The 26,876-nt window shown below is 39.9% G+C and overlaps 1 protein-coding gene across 1 annotated transcript in view; it reads left to right on the top strand.

The window, feature by feature from the left end:
• Positions 1-26,876, top strand: part of med14 (mediator complex subunit 14) — a 113,268-nt gene that overhangs the window by 48,719 nt on the left and 37,673 nt on the right. Inside the window, exons 15-20 of the mRNA XM_060833550.1 lie at positions 2,690-2,824; positions 7,238-7,314; positions 16,687-16,847; positions 18,976-19,122; positions 19,206-19,297; positions 19,514-19,666. Coding sequence (XP_060689533.1) covers positions 2,690-2,824; positions 7,238-7,314; positions 16,687-16,847; positions 18,976-19,122; positions 19,206-19,297; positions 19,514-19,666 — 765 coding nt within the window. The remainder of the gene's footprint in view (positions 1-2,689; positions 2,825-7,237; positions 7,315-16,686; positions 16,848-18,975; positions 19,123-19,205; positions 19,298-19,513; positions 19,667-26,876) is intronic.

Genomic DNA, 26,876 nt, shown 5'->3' with positions numbered 1-26,876 from the left:
CAGCAAAATCCTTTACTGACACTCAACTGCAGAAAATTATCCCTCTTATCTACACTGTATTTAATTTCTTACTCAATTGACAAAGTCATAAGCTTCTCAAGTTTTTCACGCATTTTTAGCAAATTTTGGCATACTCATTGGATTTGATTCCGTCTACTTGAGTTATGCAGACTAACTCACTGACTTTTTTTTGCCATTGACCTCGAAGAAAAGAAAAAGGTCTAAAAAATTTTGACTTTTAATCTTCTAAAGAGTACATCTATTATGGAGATTTTCTGAGGAACTCAAGCTCTTCAGGCTTCAAGTCTTTCTATATGTCTTTCCCTTTATCTTAGATCTTAACTAAGTGTTGACTTCAGCCATTATCTCACTGGGTAGTTTGTCCATTCACTAAGCTTAAGTTATTGATTTCTTGGAAATGCTGATTTGGACCAGTGCTAAAAAGGAGTTTCTGACCATGATTTATTTAGAATTCATCTTCACAGATTCAAAAGTCTAATTTTCCAAAAATCATTGGCACCTTGGCGTGTCAGAGGATTGACAAACTGCCGATGTGACATCTCTATTCAAAAGGGAGGCAAAAAGTGGATAACAATAAACCCATTGGTCGAACATCTATTGTTGGAAAAATATTAGAATCTATTATTAAGGAAGTAATGGTACAAAATCTGGAAAGTCATAACCTAATCAAAAGAGTCAGCATAGATTCGTGAAAGGGAAATTGTAACTGTCTGTCGTCTGCAAGGTGTTAGAAAGGATTCTGAGGGACAGGATTTATGACCATCTGGAAGAGCATGGCTTGATTAAATGCAGTCAACACGGCTTTGTGAGGGGCAGGTCATGCCTCACAAATCTAATCGAGTTCTTCGAGGATGTGACTCGAAAAGTTGATGAGGGTCGAGCTGTGGATGTGGTGTATATGGACTTGAGCAAGGCATTTGATAAGGTTCCCCCACGGTAGGCTAATTCAGAAGGCCATGAGGAATGGGATTCAGGGGAACATAGCTGTCTGGATACAGAATTGGCTGGCCAACAGAAGACAGCGAGTGGTAGTAGAAAGAAAATACTTTGCCTGGAAGTCTGTGGTGAGTGGTGTTCCACAGGGCTCTGTCCTTGGGCCTCTATTGTTTGTAATTTTTATTAATGACTTGGATGAGGGGATTGAAGGATGGGTCAGCAAGTTTGCAGATGACACAAAGGTTGGAGGTGTCGTTGACAGTATAGATGGCTGTTGTAGGCTGCAGCGGGACATTGACAGGATGCAGAAATGGACTGAGGGGTGGCAGATGGAGTTCAACCTGGATAAATGCGAGGTGATGCATTTTGAAAGGTCGAATTTGAAAGCTGAGTACAGGATTAAGGATAGGATTCTTGGCAGTGTGGAGGAACAGAGAGATCTTGGGGTGCAAGTACATAGATCCCTTAAAATGGCCACCCAAGTGGAAAGGGTTGTTAAGAAAGCAAATGGTGTTTTGGCTTTCATTAACAGGGGGATTGAGTTTAAGAGTCATGAGATCTTGTTGCAGCTCTATAAAACTTTGGTTCGACCGCACTTGGAATACTGCATCCAGTTCTGGTCGCCCTATTATAGGAAAGATGTGGATGCTTTGGAGAGGGTTCAGAGGAGGTTTACCAGGATGCTACCTGGACTGGAGGGCTTATCTTATGAGGAGAGGTTGCCTGAGCTTGGTCTTTTTTCATTGGAGAAAAGGAGGAGAAAAGGAGAAGAGGGGACCTAATTGAGGTATACAACATAATGAGAGGCATAGATAGAGTCGATAGCCAGAGACTATTTCCCAGGGCAGAAATCACTAACACGAGGGGTCATAGTTTTAAGCTGGTTGGAGGAAAGTATTGAGGGGATGTCAGAGGTGGGTTCTTTACACAGAGTTGTGAGAGCATGAAATGTGTTGCCAGCAGCAGTTGTGAAGGCAGGGTCATTGAAGACATTTAAGAGACTCCTGGTCATGCATATGGTCACAGAAATTTGAGGGTACATACATGAGGATCAGTGGTCGGCACAACATCGTGGGCTGAAGGGCCTTTTCTGTGCTGTACTGTTCTATGTTCTATGTTCTAACTGACTATTTTCTAGAGTTTCTTGATAAAGTTTCAACCAGAATGGATAGAGAGGAACTTGTTAATCATAGCATCTCCACAGTGCAGATCGAGACCATTTGGCACCTTGTGTCTGCACCAAACCTTTGAAGGTCATGCCTCCCAGACCCAAGCCCCCATCCTATCTATGTAACCCCACATCTAACATGGCTAATCCAGCTAGCCTTCACACCCCTGGTCACTATGGGGCACTTTAGCATGGCCAATCCATCTAACTTTGGATTGCTGGAGGAAACCAGAGTTCTTGCTGGAAACCAATGAAGAATTGCAGAGAACATTTTCACACTGTGAAAATGAAATTCAGCACGTGATCCAAAGTACTTCAGTCAATGAAATGAGAATTTTTCTGATGATCACTGTTACCTGCAAGAGGCTCAATAGTTTTCTGGCATTGCAACATGAAGCATAATATATTAGAATTTTGAACTTCACTGTTGATTCCATACCAAATTCTCAAGAAGAGTGATTATATAAGCGAGTGCTTTGCAAATTTTGCCTTCAGTACAGAGGTTGATCTGTTAAGCTTTTCTTTAAAATCCTATGGTAATTGGCAAATGTGTTTAATTTATAGTTGTCTGCTGATCAAGGACCTACAGAACCTAAGAAACCCAAGAGGACAGGAGAAATGTGTGCCTTTAATAAGGTCCTAGCACACTTGGTAGCTATGTGTGACTCAAACATGCCATTTATTGGACTTCGTTGTGAGGTAAGAAACCTTTGAAATTTTTAGTATCAAAACTTCACCCAATCACTTTTGATTATTCAGGTTTCATTGAAGGAGGTTGACCTAGTGATGTTATTGCTGAACTGTTAATCCAAGGAGCCAAGTCATGTTCTGGGACCTGGGTTTGAATCCCACCATGGCAGATCGTGGAATTTGAATTTTTAAAAAAATTTTGAAAGAAGAGTGATGACCATGAATCCATTGTCAATTGTCAAACATCCATCTGGTTCACTAATGGCCTTTAGGAAAGGAAACTGCTATCCTTACCTGGTCTGGCCTACAGGTGATTCTAGAACCACAACAATATGGTTGACTCTTAACTGTTGGGGTTGGGGCAACAAATGCTGGCTTTGCCAGCAATGCCCTCATCCCATGAATGAATTTAAAAGAAAAGTGAGTCAGATCTCCAATTCATTGGTCTTGTAGCAGAGAGGAGACAGTGGCATAATGATAATGTTTTTGGATAGAATCCCTACAGTGTGGAAACAGCCCATTCCCACTGAATCCACCCCTCCAAAGAGCACCCACCTGTAACCCTGTAACCCTGTAACCCTGCATTTCCCATGGCTAATCCACCTAACCTGCAACATTCCTGGACACTATGGGACAATTTAACATGGCCAATTCACCTAATCTAGGACTGCAGGAGAAAACCAGAGCATCCGGAGGAAACCTGTGGAGACACAGGGAAGAATATGCAAAGTCCACAAAGACAGTCACCCAAGGGAGGAATTCCTTGGTATTGTGTTGCGACAATGCTAACCTCTGAGCCACCATGCCACCCTACTAATCCAAAGGCTCTGGCTAATTCTGTGGGGAAAATGGGAACCTTAATTCATCTGATAAACCTGGAATTCAAAACCCAATGATGACCATGAAACTACCATTGATATAAAAATCTATTTGTTCACTAATGTCATTCAGAGAAGGAAATCTGCCATTCATACCGATCTGAGATCTAGGGAACAATTTACTGAAGGTTCCTCAAAAAGCACTGAGGTAAATGTTAGATGATATCCAAGCTTGGTTGAGTGTTTTTTGGCAACTGGTTGATGCAAAAACAGGCTTTTATGACAAACTGATTCCAACAAGGCATCATTGAGCACTTATCACTCATGCTTAATTGTTTGGGAAAAGATGGTGGTGAGCTGCCCTTTGAAAATCGGGAGTCCTTTGCTTGTAATGGCATTCACCATGCTGTAAAGGAAGGGAGTTGCTGGATTTTAATTCAGTGACAATGAAAGAATGACATAATAGTTCCAAGTAATGACGATGCATGTATTGGAGGGCAACCTGCAAGTGATGGTGTTTCCATGCATCTGTGACCCTTGTATTTGAAGTCTTAGAGCTCATGACTTTTGAAGGTGACTTTCAAGGAGCTTTGATGGAAGGCATCTTTTAGATGGTGTACTTAGCTGCCACTCTGTATCAGTGGTGAAGATTCAAGGTGATGCGGTGCTAATCCAACAGACTGCTTTGTCCTAGTTAGTGTCGAGCTTCTTGAGTGCTGGAGCATGATGCATTCCCCGTGGTATGTCTTGAATCAGAATCCACTTGCCATCTTTTGTTTTGAGTTTAAATGTTTTGAAGTAACTGATCCATGGTGTATTTCAATGGCAGTGTCTTGAACAATGACAATCCACTTCTCAGTCAATCAAGACCTTGTTTCTCATGCAGTATAAATTATTATTTTGTTTGAAATTCGTGCAACACTGTCCTGATGAGTATAGGGTGCAAAACTTTAACATCGTATCTCTTTCAGCAGTATGCAGAAACGTTATTTTGGCTGAGTTAATAAAGATATAAATAATGAGGGCATAAAGATCAAAAAGAGAGAAGGTGAGGACTGCAGATACTGGAGATCAGAGTCAAAACGTGTGGTGCTGGAAAAGCACAGCAGGTCAAGCAGCGTCCGAGGAGCAGGCGAGTCGACATTTTGGGCATTTGTCCAAAATGTTGACTGATCTGCTCTCGGATGCTGCCTGATCTGATGTGCTTTTCCAGCGCCACACTTATCAACCATAAAGATCAAGAAGTCCAGATTCAGTTCTCTTTTTTTTTGTGCAGAGCTAGATTGTCTGTGTTGGGATTAATAGATGATTTCTACAATTTGCTTGTGTTCTTTGTCTGAGGAGCATCTTCTGCAGATTTGTGATTTCACTTGCTGGAAAATGCACCTGGTTCAGTATCAGTTGAAGTATAGATTTAGCTTACCTGTGACATTGTTAGATCCAAATCGCTTGTTAATACTTAATGTCCTGGCTCAAATATCGAGAATATCAACTTGCCAGAAGTATCAGCGAATGTCTGTGGAGCTATACCCAAGCAGGTGGTGATATTTTGAGTCAACAATAAATATAGAATGGTTAAGAAGACAAATGATCTAAACCTGTTAGCAGAGTTCTTCTTTGTCTTCTATATTAATGTTTTAATGTGCAGAAGTAGAAATTTCAACGTGAAACAGCCCTTTTTGGTGCACCCTCTCCATGTCCATATTTATCTTCCGCTGAGCAACTAATTCTGATCATAAAAGCATACGGTATTGTAGCAGAATTTAGCTATTTGGCTCATCAAATCTGCTCTGCTATTTGATTGTAGCCGATTAATTTCTCAACTCCATTCTCCTGCCGCCGCCTTGTAACTTCTGACCACTTTGCTAATCAAGAGGTGATCTGTTTATGTCTTAAATACATTTGGTGGCGTATCCTCCACAGCCTTTTTGGTAATAAATTCCACAGTTAGCACCCATTGAAGAAATTCCTCCTCACCTCATTTCTAAAGTGTTGTTCCTTGACTTTGAGGCTCTGTTCATGGCTCCTACTTTCTCTTCCTGTCAAAACATCTTCATCAAACTCTGGGGCTTATTTTTAAGGTGAGAGTAGAGAGATTTTTAAAAAGACATGAGGGGCAACTTTTTCACGCAGGGTGGTTCGAATGTACAATGAATGTCCTGAGGATGTGTTGGATGTAGGCACCAATTACAATGTTTAAAAACATTTGGATAAGAACATGAATAGGAAAGGTTTGGAGGGATAGGGTCTAGGAGAAGGCAGGTGGGACTAATTTGGTTTGGGATTATGTTCAGCATGGATTGTTTGGACCAAAGGGTAATTTCCATCCTGTATGACTCTCACTTCCAAGTACTCCACAGTATCATTCTTAATAATGGGCACTAATAATCACATTTATCCATTTTGTTCCCATATGGGCAGCACAGTGGTTAGCACTGCTGCCTCATAGCGGCAGGGACTGGGTTCGATTCCAGCCTCTGGCAACTGTGTGTGGAGTTTGCATGTTCTCCCCGTGTCTGCGTGGGGTTTCTCCAGGTGCTCCAGTTTCCTCTTACAGTCTAAAGATATGCAGGTCAGGTGAATTGGCCATGCTAAATTGCCCATAGTGTTAGGTGCATTAGTCAGAGGGAAAGGGTCTGGGTCAGTTACTCTTCGAAGGGTTGGTGTGGACGTGTTGGGCTGAGGGGCCTGTTTCCACACTGGAGGGAATCTAATCTGATCTTTTCAGCCCTTTTCTTTCATCCACCCTGTCAAAACTAATTGTGAATATTGACACCATTTCTTTTGTAGATAGGAACCCAAGAAGTAACTTCTACTTCTTCACAACTCTTATGCTTAATGTTCTGAAGCACTTTGAATTATATATTTGTGCATCCTCGTTCTCTATCTTTCATGACTGGGCAAAGTCTTGGTTGTTTTATGATGTGCATGTCCTGGCAAGACAGTGTTTGTTACATGAATAGAGTGGCTCCCTGGATCATTTCAGGGGGCAGTTAAGACTCAACCACACCGCAATAGCTCACAAGTAGGTCAGACCAGTAAAGATGACAGATTTCCTTCCCTAAAAGACATTCATGAATCAGGTAGGTGTTTTCATGACAATTTACAATGATTTCATGATTCTCCATTATGGAGACTAGCTTACTTGTTGAATATAAATACCACCAGCTGCCACGTTACAGTTTGAATCCATAATCCCCAAGCATTAGCTAGCATTCTGAATTGCTAGTTCAGTGACATTACCACAATGCAACTGCACCTCCAAAAGGGTGTGAATCTACAGTCTGCATCCTACAACCTCATTTTTGAAAAAAAAATACAATTATTAAAGGGGAAAAAGAGCAAATGTTTTAATTACAGCCATGGCAATACCTCACTAATTCTGTGCTGCATACCCCTGAAGTCCAAATGTTCTTTCCACGGTGTAGAGCTTGAAACTACACAGAGGCCAATTGAGGTTTTACTGTGCCCAAGTACATTTCAATATCTAATGTTGAATAATGAAAGGCTCCTTTGTTTATTTAAGAACTCGAAAAATGTTTTTCAGTTTCTGGTACAGCTATTTCAAAAACTTTGTGGTTTAAGTGGCTGTCTTTTTTTAAAGCTTTCTGCTATGGAGATTCCTCACCAAGGAGTTCAAGTGGAAGGAGATGGCTGCAATCACGCCATACGCATACTAAGGTAACTCTTAGCCTTCTTCCAATATTTGATTAAATAAGGCTGCTTTATCACTTAATATTATGTTCATAAGGGAGCTGTTTCTTTGATTATTGAACAGCATAAGGAGACTTTCTAATGCTCTTCACCACCTGGCAAAACAATTAACACGTTAAATATGAATGAAGTAAGTTGATTTAAATTGTTAAGAAATTTTTTGTGTAATGGTAAACTCTGAAAGTTTGGTTAACATTTCTTTGCTCTGACTCACACATGGTGTAAACTTTAAGCAATGGCGTTAACTGTATTCTTACTCAAAGCTCAGAATATTGCAACCAAATTTGAGTTTCAGCTTTCAATGTACAGGTTTACTAATTTCTCATTTGCTTGACTCTGCACCAAGCTTCTAGCTTTTATGCATTGGTACGTGTTAAACTTTACTTCAGGGAGTTTGTTCTCATAACAAATCTAAGAAAGAGGCAAAATCTAAGAGAGAGATTTTTGTTTAAATGTTTCAATTTGTAGCAACATGCTTCTCAAGTACACTCATGGGCCATACAATTCTGTTCTCCTTGTCATGCAATCTATTCTGCTCGTATATTTTGTTGTGTAATAAATAACGTATTATTATGTGGGTTTTTCAAAATTTCCACATACTTCTCAGAAGCTAAGCTGTTTGGCTCTTGGATTTTCCTGTCAGCAGCAAAGCTGTGCATATTACTACTGATTGTGGAAATCCTTACATGTTTACTGAAAAGAAAAAAGTCCCAGTTGTTACAGTGATGCCTCAGTGCAGAATTCCAGGAGGTTGGCCAAAAAGAGCAGTGAAGAGTACACATCCACTTTTTTACAACATTAATTGTTGTATCCAACTGTTTCTAAAGGTCTCCAGTATTTTGTGGAGTAATCTGGTCTGGGCGTGATTCAGTGTTGGTGGGAGGGGAGGTAGTAATGAGTTGGTTGAACTATTAATCACTAAATTACACCAGAGATCAACCAATGTAACAGTTCTAGGGTAAACATCAAGGTAAATGGTGCTTGTCTATCCAAGTCCCTGACACTAGAATCAAAATAAAAGACATTTGCAGAGGGTTCAGAGCAGCACAAATTAGCCTTAGGAAATACAGACTTCCATGGGTAATTGCAGCACGTGTGCACATCCGCACTTTCTCAGGTCTCAGTATGCACCAACAAATTCAAGGCATCGCCACTCTTGGTATCAAAATCTAGCCCAATGTGTCTAAATGTGGTAGGAGAGCACAGCTTAGAATAACTACGCACAAATCATAAGAGCGGCACGGTGGCTCAGTGGTTAGCATCATTGCCTCATAGCGCCAGGGACCTAGGTTTGATTCTCGCCTTGAGTGACTATGTAGAGTTTGCACGTTCTCCATACGTGTCTGCATAAGTTTCCTCCCACAGTCCAAAATGGTCAGATTAGTATTTAAGATGTTTGCCTAGGTAGATATTAAGACATTGGATGTGTTAAGAAGGCCAGGACTACGACCATATATAGGATGGTCAGTAGTAAATTCAGGAGGAACATCTTTACCTGGAGTGTAGCTAGAGTGTGAATGTGGTTAAACTGACCTGTATAGACGCATTTAGAGGAAGGAATATAGAGGTAGGAACAGATGTAGACCATTTGGCGAAGTTCATGGTAATCAGTCAACAATCAATTCCATGTAGAAGGAATATTTAACCAGTTTATTGGAGTTCCTTTGAAGTAACATGTTCTCTGGATAAAACCAAGCTTGTGGATGTACTGTGCTCAGATTTCCAAATGGCATTTGGTAAAGTGGTAAGTCTAACGTTATTGTGGAAATAAAAGGTAATGGTGTAACATAGCAGTATGGATATTAGACTGGACAGTTAACAGGAAATGATGGGCATACATAGGTCATTTTCTGTTTGGAAAATGTAACGTGTGGTATATCATGGCAATCACTGCTGGGGCTTCAAGTGTTTACAATTTATGTAAATAACTTGGATGAAGAAACCAAAAGTATGGTTGCAAAATTTATTGCTGACAAAATTAGGTACAGAAGAAGATTTGAAGAGACATAGGTGGATACAAAAGATTAGGTTAAGTGGGCAAAGTTCTGACAAATGGAGGATACTGTAAATCCCTTTTTGAAGTTAAATTTATCAATATTCTTTTACTTCTATGCCATTAAAATGCAACTGTATATTTCAAGTTGAGTTACAATTTAACATAATTTGCCACTTCTTGACTGGTGGCCTGCCTTATCTGGAATCTTTTTCCCCATGTTTCCACTCCTGCATTCAATCCCCCAACTTTACTTTGTTCCTGTCCCTACCCTAAGTCTCTCTTCACCACCTCCACCTTCTATTCTTAACCTCTCAATTGTATCATGTCAACTTGTATGCCTCCCATTCTGAACTTGTCTGAGGCCCTGAGCTCCCTTTAGTGATAGATATTGTTTGACATAAATTGTTTTGTCTGCAATGACCATTTTCTGCCACTAGATGGAAGCTGGAAAATTGAAACTTCAGGCAAGTGTCATTTTAACATGTTCTGCATTTACGAAGTTTAAATTTAACTTGTGTTCTGTTATCTTAGAATTTATTTTATTTTTAGGATATATTTATTGATATACGCAATAAAGAATGCGCACCATTTCAGCTTGATTATAGAGATTGGAACCAGATTGATCACGTTGACCACAGGGTTCTTGATTGGGGTTGTTAACCTGGCCAATCAGGAAAGCCTTGGCTAACCAATATAAGCAGGAGGGCGGAATCTGAGCTGGCTGGCCATAACCAGTGTACTGTGCACTAGAAAATAAAAGATGATTTGGTGATGGGAACCAGCTTCTGTGCAGTTATTTTAGTGGTAATTGGAGAAAACAGGATGTGCCTGAAGAACAATCGCTTGTAACCATCATCTTGGAGTTGGGGGTAAGCGTTTCTGGCATCATGCCCTATTTGGGAAGCATGACTCATTTGACCTTGTTGTCAAAGACTAGGTCCAGTACGTGGAAAAAATTCAGTACTTCTCCAGGCAAATGATACTGGGGCGGACAAAAAGTAATCCTTCTGACTGCTCGTGGACCTGCAGTATTTTTGTTTATAAGAGGCTTAACTTTACCAGAGGCTAGACATTAAAACCTTCCAAGAGTTCACTGAGCTGGTTAAGGAATATTATGACCCGAAACCACCACCAATCCTAGGATGCTATGAGTTTTATTTGGCTGTTGAAGAACTGGGGCAATTTATAATCAAAATTGTTGATGAGATTACGAGACATATAATTTTGAATGAGACACTGTGTTTGGAATATGGGATTAATGATCTAACCACTCAGAAGCACCTACCAGCTGAAGCTCAAGTGGACTCAAACAGGTAAAAAATGAGGTCTGCAGATGCTGGAGATCACAGCTGCAAATGTGTTGCTGGTCAAAGCACAGCAGGCCAGGCAGCATCTCAGGAATAGAGAATTCGACGTTTCGAGCATATGCTCGAAACGTCGAATTCTCTATTCCTGAGATGCTGCCTGGCCTGCTGTGCTTTGACCAGCAACACATTTGCAGCTGGACTCAAACAGGCACTGCAGCTGGCCTTGCCATTAGAAAATGTAGCCAGTGGAGCATGCGAACTGCAGGGCATCCCAATGGAAGCAAACCACACCACATGCAACAACAGGGATAGTTGCAGCAGAATAATGGTTGCTGGCCCCAAAGTGCTCCCCCCACTAACACCTCAGTCACCTGCCCTGCCTTAGTTCCCAAGACTAGGTCAAGTTTTGCACCTTCTCCAGTAGGTACATTCACACACTGAATCAGAAAATTTTCTTGTACACATTTAACAAATTACTCTACATCTAAACCCTTAATACTGTAGAAGTCCCAGTCTATTTTTGTTAAGTTAGAATCCCCTACCATAACCACCCTATTATTCTTACAGATAACTGAGATCTCCTTACAAATTTGTTTCTCAATTTCCCTCTGACTATAATACTGTCCCAATAAGGTGATCACCCCTTTCTTATTTCTCAGTTCCACCCAAATAACTTCCCCAGATGTGTTTCTGGGAATACCCTCCCTCAGCACAATTGTAATGCTATCCCTTATCAAAAATGCCACTCCCCCTCCTCTTGCCTTCCTTTCTATCCTTCCTGTAGCATTTATATCCTGGAACAGTAAACTGTCAGTCCTGTCCATCCCTGAGCCATGTTTCTGTAATTGCTATGATATCCCAGTCCATGTTTCTAGCCATGCCCTGAGTTCTGCCTTCCCTGTTAGGCCCCTTGCATTGTAATAAGTGTAGTTTAATTTATTAGTCCTACCTTGTCCCTGCCTGCCCTGACTGTTTGACTCGCTTCCGTTCTCAACTGTACCCACCTCAGATTGATCTCTTTGCTCATCAGCTCCGTGGGTCCCACCCCCCACCTGACTAGTTTAAATTCTCCCGAGCAGCTCTAGCTTCAAGCCAGTGTCTATAGAAAAACAACACGTGCAGACCAAATATTGAACTACAAAAGCAATCATCCCAACACCCACAAACAAAGCTACATCAGAACATTATTTCGATGAGTCCGCACACGCTGCAGTACAAAGGAACTACGCGGAGCAGAGGAAAATCACCTATACAGTGTATTCACAAAGAATGAGTATCCAATGAACACAGTCCACTGATTTCTCAGCACAAACCCAAGCAAGCAGACAAAACTCATCCAGAAACCCTAGCCACTCTCCCCTACATCAAAGACATCTCGGAAATGACTGCCAGACTACTCAGACCCTTTGGCATCATAGTAGCCCACAAACCCACCAACACACTAAAACAGCAGTTAATGAACTTGAAAAACCTTATACAGACAATGTGCAAAATTAATGTCACTTACAAAATACCATGCAAAGACTGTATCAAAAACTACATTGGATAAACTGGCTGAAAACTAGCGACTAGGATGCATGAACACCAACTAGCCACAAAAAGACATGACCCTCTCTCACTAATATCCTCACATACGGATGAGGAAGGACACCACTTTGACTAGGACAATACATCCATCCTAGGACAAGTCAAACAAAGACACAGGCAAGAATTCCTAGAGGCATGGCTTTCCACATCAATTTAGACCCCATCAATCACCCCCTGAGAAAAGGAACAGGAAGTGACTTTACCGCAGGAAATGGCATCACTAACTCAAAGAAACCCAAACATATAAATAGAAAGCAGGAATTTTCAGCATTACTTCGCATGAGGTCCACTGAAGATGTTACCTAGTAAGGTAACGAAACGTCTAGAAATGAACCTTTCAGCTCAACAAGCAAACCTACATCCAAAACCTCAACCTGAGCTACAAATCTTCTCAAAACTCACTAAGTTGAAGCAAATCTCCCTGGCAGGATATTAGTCCTCTTCCAACTTAAGAGCAATCACTCCTTCTTGTACAGGTCACTTCTACCCCAAAAGAGATTTCAATGATCCAAAAATGTGAATCCTTCTCCCATACACCAGCTCCTCAGTCATGCATTCATTTGCTCTATCCTCTATACCTGCCCTCACTAGCTTGTAGCACTGGGAGTAATCCAGCTATTACTACTCTTGATGACCTCCTTTTCAAATTTCTGCCTAACTCTTTGTAATCTCCCTTCAGAATCTCAACCTTTTCCCTTCCTATGTCGTTGGTTCCGATGTGGACAATGACCTCTTGCTGGCTCCTCTCCCCCTTGAGAACATTCTGCACCCTCTGAGACATTCTTGATCCTGGCACTAAGGAAGCAACACACCATTCTGATTTCTCACTGTTGGCCACAGAAACAGATGACTAGAGAATCCCCTAACACAATTAATAGCCACAGAAGGCTCCTGCACTAACTGCCTATCTTTCCTGGAGTTAACCCATCTATGTGACTGTATTTGTGACTCCCCCACCCCCCCTTCCTGTAACTGCCATTCATCAGATACAGTTGCTGTTGCAAATTCCTCATTACCTCTAACTGTCTCTCCAACTGATCCATTTGACCTGATAGGATTCACAACTAACAGCATTTATTGCAAATAAAATCCGCAGTAACCCTTAAACTCTCTTTAATCTCCCACATCTGACAAGAAGCATATATCAATCTACTAAAGGTCATTTTTGTTCCTTCACAATCTACAGACCCAGAAAATAACACTGTCTTATACCTCTACAAAACGCTGCCCGAGGTTAAATTAATAGTTATGGCTTATATTTTAAGTTTAATCAAGAGACATATCTCAAAAAAATATAATCAAGAAAGAACCCACTCTACTCTCAACTGCAGATTTTCTGAAAACAATTCACTTATCTGTTTCTGTGCTGTGAACTTCACCCAAACCGTTCCTCCAAGATCAGTTATGAATTTCGCTGTTTGTTAATTTTCCCAGACGCATTCTGACGTCAAACAATACATGAATTCGAACAGCAAAGGCAGTAACTGTGCAGGTATACTGTGGTCTGTGAAGGGAAATCAGAATTAACGTTTTGGGTCCACTGACCATTCCTCAGATTCCCAATCTGGGAAAGTGACTTCAGAGTTCTTGTTTAGAACTGAAATGCATCACTTCAAAATGTAGTATGTAATTTAGTTGCATAATCGCCTTTCTCTCCGTGGAATATCTACGATAAGGTCACTAATTAAATAAACATGCCTCCTGACACAATGGTGGATTCAAAATTTCCATGTTCTTCATTGGTTACATCATGTATTCTTTCATGAAATGTTGCCAAAACATTCTGAAAACTCCTCTTTCAGATTGCCTTTGCCAATTTGGTCCAACCTATAGGAAGATTAAAGCTCCCAATGACTATTAGATTGTGTTTGTTACAGGCTCCATTTCTTTTTTTCTTTGTTTCTTTCTTTCTTATGCTCTGTCCAATGATAGAACTACTGTCACAGGGATGTAAACTATTCCCATCAACATTTTCTGATCCTTGTTGTTCCTAATTTCCATCCATACAGAATCTGTTGCCAGATCTTAGCCAAGATCCTTTCTAAATGCTGTCTATATATCATCCTTTACTATCAGGGCTGCTACTCTTCCTTGCAATTCTGTCTTATCTGATCAAAACCCTGGAAAATTTAGCTCCCAACCTTGATCACATCTGTGCAGTGATGATTAGATCTAAACTATTTTTCATTACTAGTGTTATGAGTCCATCAATCTTGTACTGAATACTTCATGGATTCAGGCAAAAAATGTTTCATTTTACTTTTTTGATCGTTATTTGCATGGGGCCCATTTGCTGATGTACTGTTATTATTGAATTCTGTCCATTCATGTCAGTGCTTGTCTTTGTCAAAATTGTTACACTGTACTATTGCTTCAACTTTAGATTTCTAAATTTCATTTCAGCTAAGCACCTCTCCAACTCGGTTTGTTTACTTTCAAGTCCTGTCCATTGTCCAATTTATACCATTACCCATGATATTGATCCCAGGCTGGTTCAAGCAGAGCCCCATTCCCATGGATCACCTCCTAAATACTGGTGACAGTGTTTTAAGTGTTAAAATATCTTCTTGTGTACACAAATTTGCTAATCTGTTTGAGATTATATTGGATAACAATCTAGGTTCTGCAGTTCAGTTTGTATCTTGGTGTCTCAGCAGAACATTATTCCTGGCCTGAAGTATGTTATTGGTTCTATATAGGCCAGAACAATTATCCTACTCCATTTTCTCCAAGTTCTTCTCCAGCCACGAGGACATGTTCTCCATCCTAGAAATAGGCAGACAGTATTTGTGTAACTCATAGTCATTGCCGCATCAAACAGAATGTATCCCCCTGACTACACCATTCCCTACCATTGGTACCATATTCTGTTCCATTCCTCCTAACCTGAATGGCTTCAGCACCATGGTATTTTGGTCAATTTGCTTCTCCTCCGCAGATTATTTGTTGCTATGAAGTATCTTTTTCCTATTGATCAAAGTCGAGGGCTAATGTACCTCCAAAATCATATGCTGGATCCCCATCTGTTTGACTCTTGGTCGTGCTCTCCTACCCCATATAATTATCCAATTCTGAAGTTCTACTGAACATTGTGTTGTGACTGCACTTCGTCCATTGCCTACCGTGCCCTGGCATTTGAAGTACTCCATCAGATGCTTCTTAGATGTTGCAAGAGTACCTTGCTTCACGACCATCGCAGACAGCCCATTCCATATATGCACTACCCTCTGGCGGGGAAAATAACATTTCCTTTGATCTCCACATAACCACCTAGTCCTCACCTTATATCTCTGCCCTCTGATTTAAGACACAAAGTGGTTCAAAGCCTGCTATTTGATAGCTATGGTTTGTCAAAGGTACTTGTTAGTCAAAGTTTTTCATTCTTTCATGATTTTCTGGTGGGTCTTCATGAAGAATGTTGCTGCACATGGGTGACTGGGATTGAAGGCAGGCAATGGTTGCGTTGACCAGGTCATCATTGGGTAGTAAATGGAATTCCATGTGGATGGTTTCAGCAATGCTGAAGATAAAGCGAAAGAATAAAAACATCTTTTACTGATGGTATTAAATACCTGACTTATTACTAGGATCTCAAAACACTTTTTTCCTGATATTACATTGTTTTTTCAGCTATATGCTTCAGCAAACACACTATTTTATAGAGTTTGTGATTTAGAACTGATAAGTTAGTTTCTGACTGCAGTATGTAATATTTACTTATTCAAGTAAACACTTTCAGTTGATTGAAACTGCCAGGCTGTTGGAGTTAACAAGGTATCTAAACTGGCTTGTAGTTTCTTTTGCAATTTTTAAATTGAGTCAGATCTTAACTGTTTATCTAAGTTATAGTTGAGAAAACTTTATAGAAATCCCAAATGGACCGAATTTCTGAATGAGCTCTATGGTTTCGTCAAAAGAAGCTAGATAAACATGAGAAGAAAGGAAAAGGAAGAAGTGTTGTTGGGATTGGAAAAATTATTGGAGGAGAAAGCTCTTGTATCGCATTAACAGTGTTATGGACTTATTGGGCTGGACTGGTCCTAAGATATTATTAGATGGTAACTATTATGAGATCAACTTGACTAACAGCGTCTCTCTACTCCTTAATGATGAAACACAATTAATAGTATTGTTTTGCTACTTCTTTTCTCATAAGAGTAGCTTAGAAGTACTTAAGTTGATGTCGGATTTTACACTTTGAGGTCTTAAAATGGGAGTCTAGCCTTTGACTTTTAGGATACAATGTTTTTAATAAAAAGAAGATGGGATAAAAATCCTTGCCCCTTCACTTTTTTGATTCTTCATGTTCAGGTCATCGAGCCATACAGCATGGAAACAGACTACGCAAACCTTGTTCCTAAACTAGTCTCACCTGCCTACACTTGGCCCATATCCTACCAAACCTTTTGGGACTTCATTTTTAAATAAATGGTTTTTCTTTTTCCATAGGATTCCTCTATCTACAAGTGTCAGTGAGGAGACACAGAAGGCCTTAGATCGATCTTTGCTGGATTGCACTTTCCGATTGCAGGGAAGAAATAATCGGACCTGGGTCGCAGAACTGGTATTTGCCAATTGCCCTCTGAATAGTACTTCTGCCAAAGAGCAAGGTTAGATAGTTTCAAACATCCATATTGATACATCTGCATATCTTTCAAAACGCTTCAATTTTATGTTATCTTTCTTACGTATGCTCAGCTGCTGCATGAAGAATAAAATACAAAGTAATGTACATTCATTGAGGATTTCAGATTACCCCATTCCACTACATGGAAACTAAGTAGTTTGCTTCTTAAAGTGTTAAGGCACATGGACTGCAATGGCAACTAATTCACTGTTTATTAATTCATGGGATGTGGGCTTTGCCGGCTAGGCCAGCATTTATTGTCCATGAGAAGGTGGTCAATTGTTGTCTTAAACTGCTAAAGACCATTTGATGTAAGTAAACCAACAATGTCAATAAGAAGGGAGTTCCAGGATTATGACCATGCAGCATAGGAGGAAAGATAATAGATTTTCAAGTTTAAAAAATAGGTTGAAGGGTAACTTGCAGGTGGTGTGGTGCTCTCATATTTGCTGCAACTGTACTTTGAGATGGATTGTAGTTATGGGTTTGGAAGGTGCTGCCTCAGGAATCTATGAATTTTCGAAATGCACCTTGAAGATGTTACGCATTACTACTGTGTGTCACTGGTGATGGAGTGCATGTTTGTGGATTTGTTGTCAATCAAGCAGACAATTAGGAGTGGACAATAAATACAGGCCAAGCCAACAATACACTCATCCTGTAAACATATGAGTGGAGGGAATAAACTTAGCAAAGAACTTTTTAGTCATATTAGTGTATAAGTATTCTGTGATACATTTGTTGAAGTTTTATTAGAGAAAAAGGTTCTGCTTGATCTTTTCAATACTTATTCTCATGACCTGGATATAAAGAATCAAAAAGTGAAGGGGCAAGAATTTTTATCCTAACTTTTTAAACCAAAAAGTTACATCCTAAAAGTCAAAGGCCAGATTCCCATATTAAGATCCCAAACTTTAAATTCCAGCATCAATTTATGTCAAGAGTTCAAAATGTAAAATATTAATCCAGGATGCTTTAGGTGCCGCAAATACAAACAGACCAATTGGAAAACAAATTTATCTTGAATTCCAATACATTTCATGAAGGCAAATAAAATATTTTTAGTCCCAAAGCAGTGTTACATGACTAGAATGTGTTCCAATATATGTACTTTTGTTTGCAACAAGTGCATAATATTTATTAAAAGCTAAAATTAATTTTTCAAAGACGTAACTTGGGATTGAATGTACATTCTTAGTTTGACATTTACTGTCTTTTAAAAGCCTCATTAAGAAAATAAAACAAGGTTATATTTGCAAAAATAACTTTGGAAAAGTTCAAAATAAATCTACAACATCCCTACAAAGTAGGGGTTGCATTTTGTGTGACATTTTAAGTGTTACTACAACCTGAATCCATGGTTCTGCTCAAGCTGAAACCAAAGTGATGTAGAGTAAGGTTTTATGTATCCAAAGTCTGACTTACATTTCTCAAATCCAGTAACGGTAAAGAGCATTTGCACCAAAACTAAACTTGTCAAAGCACCATAAATGACATTTTATATGTCTCATCTTTATGTTTTGGTATGGAATTAAATTTTATATGCACACAATGAATATGAGCATCTATTGTAGCAATCAAAGTATGAAAATGTTTGTAACCAATATCTTCGATCTTGAGGATCTACAATTATTATACTTTTTTGAGAAACTGCTGTTCAAATATGTTCAATTATAAAGTGCAGTATATCAAATGAGACCATAAGATGTAGGTGTATAAGTCGATCTTTCAGCCCATTGAGTCTAACTATACTTTATGTAGTTGTAGAAAAGCTTCACTACTTTTATGCTCCTTTCCCTTTTGAAATAAAGGCCAACGTTCCATTTTCTTAGTATTCATTCATGGTATGTGGGCATCGCTGGCTTAACCAACATGTATTGTCTATTCCTAGTTTCTCTTGAAAAGGTGGTGATGAGCTGCATCTTCAAACTGCGGCTGTCCATTTGGAGTACGTGAACCCGCATTGCCATTGGAGAGGGAGTTCCCTGTTACGTGTTGAGCTTCTAAGTTAGCTTTAATAAAGCACTTTTCATGGCTGACATGAAAACTTGTTAGTTCATCGTAAAATGAATTCAAATGTATTTTGTCTGTTGTTTCCACTTTTTCTCCAGGTTCAACACGTCATGTCTATCTGACTTATGAAAGTTTATTATCGGAGCCTGTTGGAGGTCGCAAGGTGGTCGAGGCATTCCTGAATGATTTGAATAGCATTGCTAAGCTCTATGATTGTGTTCTAGATTTTGCACGTTCCTTGCCAGGTACAAATCATGATTTGAAATCTTCTATCTCTTATGAGACAACAGTAAGATGGAAAGTAATCTAATAATCTTTCACCTTCCAGAAATGCCGTCCCATCTTAATCATTTCTCGGAAATACGTGTCTATAATTACCGTAAACTTGTCATATGCTATGGAGCCCCTAAAGGCAGCTCGGTAAGCAAAGTACAGTTCATTTCCTTTTATTGTCTGTCTTTGTCTTAATATTGCAAATGAACAACTGAATGTATCTTTGCAGCTCCTAAGCATCCTAAAACTGTAATGTAGCTTCCAGGTTACAAGTAAACAAAAATATTAAATTTCAAAATTTTAAAAGATGATGCATTTGGAGTAGTGGTTTGTTTCTTTCAAAAATTTTTTTTTATATTTCAGATAACAATCCAGTGGAATCCCACTCACCAGCGATTCCACATTTCATTAGGAACAGTAGGGCCAAATTCTGGCTGCAGTAACTGCCACAACATCATACTCCATCAACTTCAAGAAATGTTCAACAAGTCACCAAATGTTGTTCAGTTGCTACAGGTACTTCCATAAGTTGCAATCTTTAATGAAATCTGGCTAAGATAGTGTTTCCAATTTCTAGAAGTGAATTCTAGCATTTATTATAGAATTTATAAACTCAACCACAACGAGGCAAAGCATAGAGAATCAATTAGGCTATTGTGCTCATCAGTTGCCCTTGTCAGACCTAACACTTAATAGTTGGTGTACAATAAGGACAAAATAAATTTTGGAGTAATAGGTTGTAGCTTTTTCTCAACTATAGTTTTATGAATTCAAATGTGGGAACGGGCCAAAGATTTCTATGGAGATAGTAACTCATTCAGTTTTAAATACCTCTCCATGTCCTCATAGACCTATTGCCCAAAGCCTGATGTTAGCTTGTAATGACGTGTGGTGAGAAAGAATGTCTATTTAGAAGAGGAAAGAAATGTTAATATTTTTGTGCAACTTTGAACCTCCGTTTTGGCAATTTTGTGTTGAAGATTGTCATTGAAGTTGCAACTGAGATTTTGTCAAATTTCCCTCCCAGGCATGACTTTGAACCAGTCCTTGGTTCAAAGGTATAAATTCTCTTAATGTTGAATAGAGTACTGTTGCACTGGTCTGAGCAAAACGCTGTTCATGGAGTCATAGAGATGTACAGCATGGAAACAGACCCTTCGGTCCTACCCGTCCATGCCGACCAGATATCCCAACCCAATCTAGTCCCACATACCAGCACCTGACCCATGTCCCTCCAAACCCTATCCATGCCCCTCATAATTTTGTAAGCCTCTATAAAGTCACCCCTCAGCCTTCAACGCTCCAGGGAAAATAGCCCGAACCTGTTCAGCCTCTCCCTGTAGCTCAGATCCTCCAACTCTGGCAACATCCTTGTAAATCTTTTCTGAACCCTTTCAAGCTTCACAACATCTTTCCGATAGGAAGGAGACCAGAATTGCACGCAATATTCCAACAGTGGCCTAACCAGTGTCCTGTACAGCCGCAACATGACCTCCCAACTACTGTACTCAATACTCTGACCAAAAAAAGAAAGCATACCAAATGTCGCCTTCGCTATCCTATCTACCTGCAACTTCACTTTCAAGGAGCTATGAACCTGCACTCCAAGGTCTCTTTGTTCAGCAACACTCCCTAGGACCTTACCATTAAGTCTATAAGTCCTGCTAAGATTTGCTTTCCCAAAATGCAGCACCTCGCATTTATGAATTAAACTCCATCTGCCACTCCTCAGCCTATTGGCCCATCTGGTCCAGATCCTGTTGTAATCTGAGGTAACCCTCTTCGCTGTCCACTACACCTCTAATTTTGGCGTCATCGGCAAACTTACTAACTGTACCTCTTATGCTCGCATCCAAATCATTTATGTAAATGACAAAAAGTAGAGGGCCCAGCACCGATCCTTGTGGCACTCCACTGGTCACAGGCCTCCAGTCTGAAAAACAACCCTCCATCACCACCATCTGTCTTCTACCTTTGCGCCAGTTCGTATCAAATGGCTAGTTCTCCCTGTATTCCATGAGATCTAACCTTGCTAATCAGTCACCCGTGGGGAACCTTGTCGAACGCCTTACTGAAGTTCATGTAGATCACATCTACTGTTCTGCCCACATCAATCTTCTTTATTATTTCTTCAAAAAACTCAATCACGTTTGTGAGACATGATTTCCCACACACAAAGTTGACTATCCTGAATCAGTCCTTGCCTTTCCAAATACATGTACATCCTGTCCCTCAGGATTCCCTCCAACAACTTGCCCACTACCAAGGTCAGGGTCACCAGTCTATCGTTCCCTGGCTTGTCTTTACCGCCCTTCTTAAACAGTGGCACCACATTTGCCAACCTCCAGTCTTCCAGCACCTCACCTGTGACTATCGATGATACAAATATCTCAGCAAGAGACCCAGCAATCGCTTCTCTAGCTTTCCACAGAGTTCTCGGGTACACCTGATCAGGTCCTGGGGATTTATCCACTTTTAACCGTTTCAAGACATCCAGCACTTCCTCCTCTGTAATCTGGACATTTTGCAAGGTGTCACCATCTATTTCCCTACAGTCTATATCTTCCATATCCTTTTCCACAGTAAATACTGATGCAAAATATTCATTTAGTATCTCCCCCATTTTCTATGGCTACACACAAAGGCCGTCTTGCTGATCTTTGAGGGGCCCTATTCTCCCCCTAGTTACCCTTTTGTCCTTAATATATTTGTAAAAACACTTTGGATTCTCCCTAATTCTATTTGCCAAAGCTATCTCAAGTCCCCGTTTTGCTCTCCTGATTTCCCTCTTAAGTATACTCCTACTTTCTTTATACTCTTCTAAGGATTCACTTGATTTATCCTGTCTAAAACTGACATGCTTCCTTCTTTATCTTAACCAAACCCTCAATTTCTTTAATTATCCAGCATTCCCTATTCCTACCAGCCTTCCCTTTCCCCCTGACAGGAATATACTTTCTCTGGATTCTTGTTATCTCATTTCTGAAGGCTTCCCATTTTCCAGCCGTTCCTTTACCTGCGAACATCTGCCTCCAACCAGCTTTCGAAAGTTCTTGCCGAATACCATCAAAATTGGCTTTTCTCCAATTTAGAACTTCCAACTTTTAGATCTGGTCTATTCTTTTCCATCACTATTTTAAATCTAATAGAATTATGGTCACTGACCCCAAAGTGCTTCCCCACTGACACCTACCCTGCCTTATTTCCCAAGAGTAGGTCTAGTTTTGCACCTTCTCTAGTAGGTACATCCACATACTGAATCAGAAAATTGTCTTTTACACACTTAAGAAATTCCTCTCCATCTAAACCTTTAACACTATGGCAGTCCCAGTCAATGTTTGGAAAGTTAAAACCCCTACCATAACTACCCTATCATGCTTACAGATAGCTGAGATCTCCTTGCAAGTTTGTTTCTCAATTTCCCTCTGACTATTGGGGGGCTCTATAATACAATCCCAATAAGGTGATCATCTGTTTCTTATTTCTCAGTTCCATCCAAATAACTTCCCTGGATGTATTTCTGGGAATATCTTCCCTCAGCACAGCTGTAATGCTATCCCTTATCAAAAATGCCACTCCCCTTCCTCTCTTGCCTCCCTTTCTATCTTCCTGTAGCATTTGTATCCTGGAACATTAAGCTACTAGTCCTGCCCATCCCTGAGCCATCTTTCTGTAATTGCTATGATATCCCAGTCCCATGTTCCTAACCATGCCCTGAGTTCATCTGCCTTCCCTGTTAGGCCCCTTGCATTGAAATAAATGCAGTTTAATTTATTAGACCTACCTTGTTCCTGCCTGCCCTTTCTGTTTGACTCACTTCTGTTCTCAGCTGTACCCGTCTCAGATTGATCTCTTTCCTCACTATAACCTGGGTCTCACCACCCCCACCTCCCCCACCTTACTAGTTTAAATCCTCCCAAGCAGTTCTACCAAATCTCCCTGCCAGTATATTAGTCCCCTTCCAATTTAGGTGCAATCCGTCCTTCTTGTACAGGTCACTTCTACCCCAAAAGAGATTCCAATGATCCAAAAATGTGAATCCTTCTCTTATAGACCAGCTCCTCAGTCATGCATTCATCTGATCTATCCTCCTATTCCTGCCCTCACTAGCTCACAGCACTGGGAGTAATCCAGATATTACTACTCTTGAGGACCTCATTTTTAAATTTCTGCCTAACTCTGTAATCTCCCTTCAGAATCTCAACCTTTTTCCTTCCTATATTGTTGGTTCCAATGTGGACAATGACCTCTTGCTGGTCCCTCTCCCCCGTGAGAACATTCTGCACCCTCTCTGAGACATCCTTGATCCTGGCACCAGGGAAACAACACACCATTCTGCTTTTTCTCTACTGGCCACAGAAACGTCTGTCTGTAACTCTGACTACAGAATCCCCTAACACAATTGATCTCTTGGAAGCTGACGTACCCCTCGTTGCATTAGAGCCAGTCTCAATACCAGAAACCTGGCTGTTCGTGCTACGTTCCCCTGAGAATCCATCACCCCCTACATTTTCCAGAACCGCATACCTGTTTGAAATGGGTGTATCCACAAAAGACTCTTGCCCTAGGTGCAGACCCCTCTCACCCTTCCTGGAGTTAACCCATCTATGTGACTGTATCTGAGACTTTCCCCCCTTCTTATAACTGCTATCCATCACATCCTATTGCTGTTGCAAATTCCTCATCGCTTCTATCTGTTTCTCCAACAGATCCACTCGATCTGATAAGATTTGCATCCAACAGCATTTATGGCAGATATAATCTGCAGTAACCCTTAAACTCTTTAAACTCCCACATCTGACAAGAAGTACGTCTCACTGCAAAGGCCATTTTTGCTCCTTCACATTCTACAGACCCAGAAAATAACACCGTCTTATTCCTCTACAAACACTGCCCCAGGTTAAATTAATAGCTATGGCTTATATTTTAAGTTTAATCAAGAGACTTATCTCCAAAAATACATAATCAAGAAAGAATCCACTATACTCACTACTGCAGCCTTTCTCTTGGACAGACTTAAAACAATGATTAACTTATCTGTTTCTGTGCTGTGAACTTCGCCCAACAGTTCCTCTAAGATTAGTTGTGAATTTCACTGTTTTGATGATTTCTGTGTAAATGTTTAAGCAATCTCATCCTTGTTTAGTAGATCAGTAAGGAGAGCTAATTAATTTAGTACAATGTTTGCAACATGTGATTATTTTTGTTTGGGGTATTTTGGATTGACGGTTAATCATCAGTTACACACAACTGCTCGAATCTTTTCTCTCGTGCAATTGATACCTATTCAACAGTATTTAGCTTTTTGAAAAGCTCATGGCAACTTGTTCTGATTTGTGACTAGTTCTGTCTAGTTTAGATTTGAAACTTCTTTTCTTTAATATTATTTGGCTTCCAGTGAATTTTGGGGAGTCTCCATTCCAGACTTTGTTTCCTTGGAATGTCCCCTACACTCTTGTCGACTTAGACTTAGATGCTGATCTGGCATAATTGTTGGTATTGCCACCTTCTTTAACTGTTAATAAAAATCCATATTGCTGTTAACTGCCCTTTGTTTCCTAGTGCAATGGTTTTTAAATAATGATTTTCTGATATCCCTCAAATTTCTTTTCATATTCCATTTTTGCAGCTCTGACAATCTATTTTATCACTTTGGTGTTTTTGTATCTCTCCATATTGCCAGGCTCTTTTTTTAAACACTTTTAGTTTTATTTCATCCCTCATCTCCTTTGCCACCCACTGCTGTTTGTTTTCTGCCGCAAGTGGAGCTTCACTCTTGTTGCTGTTTTCAGAATTGTAGCATTTTACGCTGTTGGAACCTTCAAAATTCACAAACCAAGCACATTCCTGGTCAGAGAGTCATAGAGATGTACAGCATGGAAACAGACCCTTCGGTTCAACTTCTCCATGCCGGCCAGATATCCCAACCCAATCTAGTCCCACCTGCCGGCACCCAGTCCACATCCCTCCAAACCATTCCTATTCATATACCCATCCAGATGCCTTTTAAATGTTGCAATTGTAATACCCTCCATCACTTCCTCTGGCTGCTCATTCCATACACGTACCACCCTCTGCATGAAAAAGTTGCCCCTCTCTCCCTCAGCCAAACTTTTATTGAATCAATTCATTACCATTGCTGAGCTCTAAACTTTGAATGCTTTATTGCATTTTTATGATTCTGCAAGAAACATCTCTTTATTTTAAGCATGTTATTTCTGTGCTATTGCGTTTTTGGAACTTGAAACACGGAAAGATCAACTTGGAATACTGCATTCAATTCTGGTCTTCCTGCTGTAGGAAACATGGTGTTAAACTTGAAAGAGTTCAGAAAAGATTTACAAGGGAGTTGCTAGGTTTGGAAAGTTTGAGCAATAAGGAGAGGCTGAATAGACCGGGGCTTTTTTTTTCATGGAGCGTTGAAGGCTTCTACCTCTACTTCTACATTTATAGAAGTGTGTAAAATCATGAGCATAAATAGGGTGAATAGCCAAGGTCTTTTTCCCAAGATGGGGAAAAACTAGAGGGCACAGGTTAAAGGTGAGAGGAGAAAGATTGATAAGGTATCTAATGGGTAACTTTTTCACACAGAAGGTGGTGCGTGTATGGATTGAGCTGCCAGAGAAGTGGTGGAGGCTAGGACAGTTTAAAATATTTAAAAGGCATCTGAATGGATACATAAATCTGAACAGTTTAAAGGGATATGGGCCAAATGCTGGCAAATGGCACTAGATTTATTTCGGATATCTGGTTGGACTGAAGCATCTGTTTCTATGTTGTACAACTCTGATTGTATGTCTAAAGTTAAATTAATAGGAAAGGAAGAGAAGCAATTTCTGGAATCTGTTCAGGTGAGCTTTGTTGATCAGTATGTTCTCAGGTAAACTTAGGCATGTTACTGGATCTGATGAGATTTATCAAGTACATAACATGTATATTCATATCTTGAGTATTTTGTAGTCTTGGTCATCTTATTTCAGGAAATATGTAAATACATTGGAAAACCAATTCGGGGAAGGTTTACTCGACTAATACCTGGAATGGGCAGATTGTTTTGTAAGGAAAGATTAGACAAGCGAGGCTTGTATCTTTTGGAGTTCAGAAAAGTAAAAGGCAATTTGATTCAAACTCAAGTTCCTAAGGGATGCGTGCAGAAAGATTGTCTCCTTTTGTTGAATATTCTAGCACTAGATATGTCTGTTTTAAAATATCAGACCATACATTTAAGATTGGGAAGAAGCGAATCATTTTCTTAAAGGGTCATAGATCTTTGGTACACTGTTCCTGTCTTGAAAGTTAGTGGAAATTGAGTATTTTAAGGTCACATTGGTTAGATTCTTGATAAGCAAGACATTGAAAGGTAATGGACAATGTGGAATATTCAGTCCAGCCATGATCTTGTTGAATGGTGGAGCAAGCCTGAAGGGTTGAGTGGCCACCTGCTTTTCATTCATATGTTCAAGTGAGAAGAATTTGAAATGAGATGGGACGAAAATTGACAAAGAGAAAATATGAGAAAAGCATCATAATTAATGTCAAAAAAACCTCCAAAAATTTTTGAACAAAATGTAAACAAAAAGTTTGAGATGAGGTTGGGCCTGTTAGGGGCAAGGAAGGTAATATATGCTGGGAGGCATGCAACAAAGCTAAAATACTTAATGACTACCTGTATCACTGTTTACTAAGGAAGAGGATGTCGATAAAATATTTATAAAAGGTGGTTATC

This window comes from Hemiscyllium ocellatum, chromosome 12, assembly GCF_020745735.1.
Source record: "Hemiscyllium ocellatum isolate sHemOce1 chromosome 12, sHemOce1.pat.X.cur, whole genome shotgun sequence".
NCBI lineage: Eukaryota > Metazoa > Chordata > Chondrichthyes > Orectolobiformes > Hemiscylliidae > Hemiscyllium > Hemiscyllium ocellatum.
This window is presented reverse-complemented; position numbering and strand designations above follow the sequence as displayed.